General features: G+C 36.6%; 1 protein-coding gene across 1 annotated transcript; it reads right to left on the reverse strand.

The window, feature by feature from the left end:
• Positions 1-1,374: 1,374 nt before the first annotated feature.
• LOC149156797 (zinc finger protein ZAT9-like) lies at positions 1,375-2,289 on the reverse strand. The gene has a single exon (XM_089444870.1). The coding sequence runs from the start codon at positions 2,287-2,289 to the stop codon at positions 1,375-1,377; it is 915 nt and encodes a 304-aa protein (XP_089300996.1).
• Between the last annotated feature and the right edge of the window lie 2,424 nt (positions 2,290-4,713).

The following is a 4,713-nucleotide window of genomic DNA, read 5'->3' on the forward strand; positions in this document are numbered from 1 at the left end:
CAGAAAAATAGGCATATGTGAAGTCATGATGGATTAGGTAATGGAAGATGGGCTTCAACACGGGGATGATCAATATGCTTGGAAGGAGAAATGTGGGTAACAAATCATGACGCAGAAGTTTTTTTTTCGTGTAGTGGAAAATGTCATGACATGCGTGAGAATCAACTCCTTCAAGTTGTCAACAAGTCATGTTTTTATTTATTTTTTCACTGAAAAACTTTATGATTCGAAAGAATCTCTTTGGCATAAGAATTGATCGTCTGTGCACCTGAAAAAGCTTAGTACAGATCCTGCATGAAAACTTGTGAGAAAATCGGAAAAAAAAAAAAAAAAAAAAAACATAACATAACATTTCCAGAGAATAAGTACGAATATGGAAAGAAAATAAAATGTGTTTGTACCTATTCCCATTGTGCACTTGTGTTTCACCGTCTTGCAGCTTGAGGAGATTTGAGAGAAAAAAATCATCATAAGGTGTAAAAACATGTTGGAGATTGTGTTGAGAAAATGTCCATTTACAATGCTTTGAACATTATTTATTATCTAGCTACGAGTTGTCCATGTTACAAGAGAAATTCCAAAATTCAAATATACTAGGACAAAAATAAGGTTGTACTCATGCCCTAGTAGGAAAGCCCGAAGATTGAGTTACTCCTAGCAATAGAAAGAAACAATGAGTTTGGTCTGTGGGCTATTCTCCATGCTCTTACATAAAACAAATTGCATCGTTGCTAAGAGTTTCACAGTTGTCATGAGTTTCAAATTAGGGAAGTGAAGCAACTTAAGACTTGGGCTATGTTTAAAGTAATGATTATAATGATTTATAAGTGAATCATTACAGCCTTTTTTAGATTATAAGTGTTTCTTGCCGCCTACTTAATAAAATCAATGTTTTCTTGAATCTCTTTCTGATTCTAAGCAGAGACTCCATCTAAGGTCAAATAAAATGGGTGATAGAGGCATCCCATTAAACCATCAACTACGCTATTTGTGGTGAGTGTAGTCCTCTGCCCATGTGTGGGGGCATAGGATTCTAATTACTGTTCCTCGATCCATGTAGAACTAGTGTCGATGGTGCCATGAAGAAACAGAAACGAATATCAATTTTGATCATCAACTATTTTACCATTTCTTGGGCCCCCATCAATATGAAGATATTCTCTGCTGGAAAGACTTAGAAAATCTCAAGTGGACAGTTGATTCTGAAATAACTAAAGACAGAAAGTATTTTTTTTTTTTAATTAATTAATTTATTAATTAATTTATTTATTTATTTATTTCTTTTATAGAAAGTCGTGACCCTGTGTACAATACATGAAAACTATTAAAAAAATAAGGAAATAAAGATCCCATCCATCTCACAAGATTTGTAGTTCACGCTTCCAACCAAGGTCTAGCCCTGTTCTGGATTAGATCTTGCACATTATCAATTCCATTTTTGCTACCAAGCTTGCTCTCCGCTTCATCCTCTTGAGTCAAATGATTAGTGTGGCCTTTATACATAAACAATCCCTGTTTTTGGTTTCGTGCTATCCACCAAGGTTGAATGTAAGAAGGGCTAACTTTGTTGACAGGATCAACATCAATCGGTCTAAGTGAATTAACAATACTGCTATTGAGAACAGCGGGGTGAATGTTATTTCTAAACTGACTACCATTATCATCTTCTACCGGTGGAGGCATATTCAAATCTAGCATCTCTTCTTTTACAGTAGGCCTCAGCTCTGCTTGCTTCTTAGTGCTAGTGACAGTACTAGAAGTTTCAGAAACTACCAAATGACACCTCTTGTGTCCTCCAAGAGCTTGACCAGATGTAAAAACCTTGTGACAAATAGAGCATTCATATACCCTGCGTAGCTTTTTAGTAGCAGATAGGGTTTCGGCAATTTCTTCTTTCCTTTCATTACTGGATTCCCTCACCTGACCTTTACGGGGAGGCTTGCAGAAATCATAAGATAAATGATGATCAGCTCCAGAAAATAGTTCCTCATCCATAATTTCCTCTTCCAATGTCTTGTTCTCTTCATGCACAGTTATCCTTGTGAAGCAACCTTTTACTTTCTTATGGCTTGCTCTGTGACCACCTAAAGTTTGATATGTATGGAAACACTTCCTACAAGTTTTGCACTCGAATTTGGGTATTTTCTTACTTGCATCCTTGACATCAGCTTCAGATTCAAGCTTCCCAACACCATCAATTCTAACTCCCTTCACCTTGACTCTGCTGGTGCTACTTTTCTGAATCTCAGATGCAATATCTTCTTTAGTACTGGGAAGCTTAAAGTCCATAGATCCTGATGTAGCAGAGTATGCAGCAGTTCCTTGGGATCCATCAAGATTTCCTGCCCCCTGAAAGGAGCTTCCATTAGAAAGCAACACATGCAGAAACACTTGCAGAAATTGAAAATTACACTACCCTACATGCCCTTACCCATATGTCACCTCAGAGATAGGAGCATGATTAATCATATTTGCATGAAAAAGAAATTAATAACTCAATCCCTTGTGTTTCCCCAGCAAAGGCGCCAAAATGTTAGGCGAAATATATGTCGTAATAATAGCATTGTAGTACAGTTGCCCAACTATTTACTTGTCAATCTGGGGTACTAAGCTGACAAAACATGTGCACTATATATGCAGGACTGAAGTAGAACTAATCTAGTCTGATCTACATTGCTGAAATCAACTTAATCTATGAATGGAGATTTGCATGAAGGAAAATCATTACAACATGTGAAGAGTTACAACAAATGACATATGTGAGCTCACATCCATAAATCAATATTACAATAATCAAATGACAAACATGAAAGCAGAACAATGAAATAATCTAAGACTAATCAATCTTCTTACAATTTCCAACTGTCCTCCCCTCCCTATGGAGAGGGAGCACTCTCCTTTATACATGAGAGTATTTGAAGATAAGATAAGAATGCATTAATTACATACCCACTATTCTCTCAACTACTCTTAACCACTTTCCCATTATTACAGGATATAGTTCCTTCAAATCATCCACACATCTTTCACATATCTTAAATAAGATATGCCAACCAAATATTCCATGGTCTTTTTCTTAACAATAGGCTTGAATAACTATCTCCTTGAAATGGTGGAGGAGATATTCGAGAAGTCTCTTTGAATTGATCATTCTCATATTCCTACATATTACAAAGCTCACCCATATTTGAGATATATATGAAAACATGTATATTTTCTAATATTAATCATAAATTCTCTCTTAATACTAAAATGAATAAATTGGAAAATAATAATATGAAACCTAAATGAATTTATGAAAATGATATGATGAAGGGTTTAATAGGATGAGGGAATGTAAGGAATAGTGAAGGGGAAGGTGGATGAAAAAGTGACATTTCTAAGTCCTAACATGTGGTATGGCCACATTCCTTCAGTGAGGCATCTCAAGGGTTTTGTTTCCACATGTTATGCATTGATACCTAAGGAACAAAGAAACAAACTCGGTGAAAGGAGTTGCAAGTGAATCTTCTTGGGGTACTCAAATACCTCCAAAGCATACCATCTCTATGATGAAGTTAATAAGAAGTTTATAATATATATAGATGTGATATTTCTTGAATCTTCCAAGATTGACGATGTTGTTGAGTAACAACTTGATCACTTGGATAGATTCACACATGCAAAGTCTTTTCAAGAATTTGATAATGAGATTCCACATATTGAAGGGGGGATTCCTATACTGGATCAATTTGTGGAATCTTCTTCTGAAGCACTTTCTCCCCCACATGAAGCTCTAGCCACTGATGACACTTTGAGTGATGTGATTAATAGAATTGGGAGACTAAATCTTGATTCAGCCCCAACTTAGTCAACTGAGTAGCTTGGGCCATCTCAGAAAGGTCCTCCAAAATGGCCGACAAAGACACTTGAAAGTGTGCGTCCTCATGAGGTTGGAAAGACATGAACAAGAAGCTCAACCAGAAATAATGGAGGTGATGTAGATGATTCTGATTCACCTATTGATATGGATGTTTCTTATGATTGTGAACTGAGCGTGTCTACAAATTTTGAACCAACTTCCTTCAAAGAAGCCGCTTCTCATGATGAGTGGAAAGAAGCGATGCAGAAAGAATATGATGCCTTGATAAAAAATGGCACCTGGAAGCTGGTTTATCCTCCATTGAGAACCCAACCAATAGGCTGCAAGTGGGTCTTCAAGAACAAGTATAAAGCAGATGGCTCACTTGAAAAGCACAAAGCTAGGCTTGTGGCAAAAATTTTTGCACAAAAGGAAGGGGTCGACTATGAGGAGACTTTTGCTCCCACATCAAAATGGACTACCATCTGGACACTCTTTTCCTTGGCAGCACAGAACGGTTGGAAAGTCCATCAAATGGATGTAAAAACTACTTTCTTGAATGGAGATCTGAAAGAGAATGTTTTTATGTCCCAACTAGAAGGATTTGTTGTGAAGGGCCATGAACATAAAATATGCAAGCTTGTAAAATACTTTTATGGCCTCAAGCAAGCTCCGTGAGCCTGGTATGAGAAGTTAACTGAGTATCTTCTGAAACTCAACTTCAAACATTATGATCTTGATGATGCAAATTTGTTTGTCAAGAAAGTTGGAAAAACAATTGTATATCTTGTGGTGTATGTAGATGATATTTTGATGACATGGAACAATGATAGCTACATTGCATCCATAAAGAAGGAATTGAGGAAAGATTT

This window comes from Pinus tabuliformis, chromosome 9 (assembly GCF_031772625.1).
Source record: "Pinus tabuliformis cultivar Carrire ecotype Pingquan chromosome 9, CPIR1, whole genome shotgun sequence".
Taxonomy (NCBI): domain Eukaryota; kingdom Viridiplantae; phylum Streptophyta; class Pinopsida; order Pinales; family Pinaceae; genus Pinus; species Pinus tabuliformis.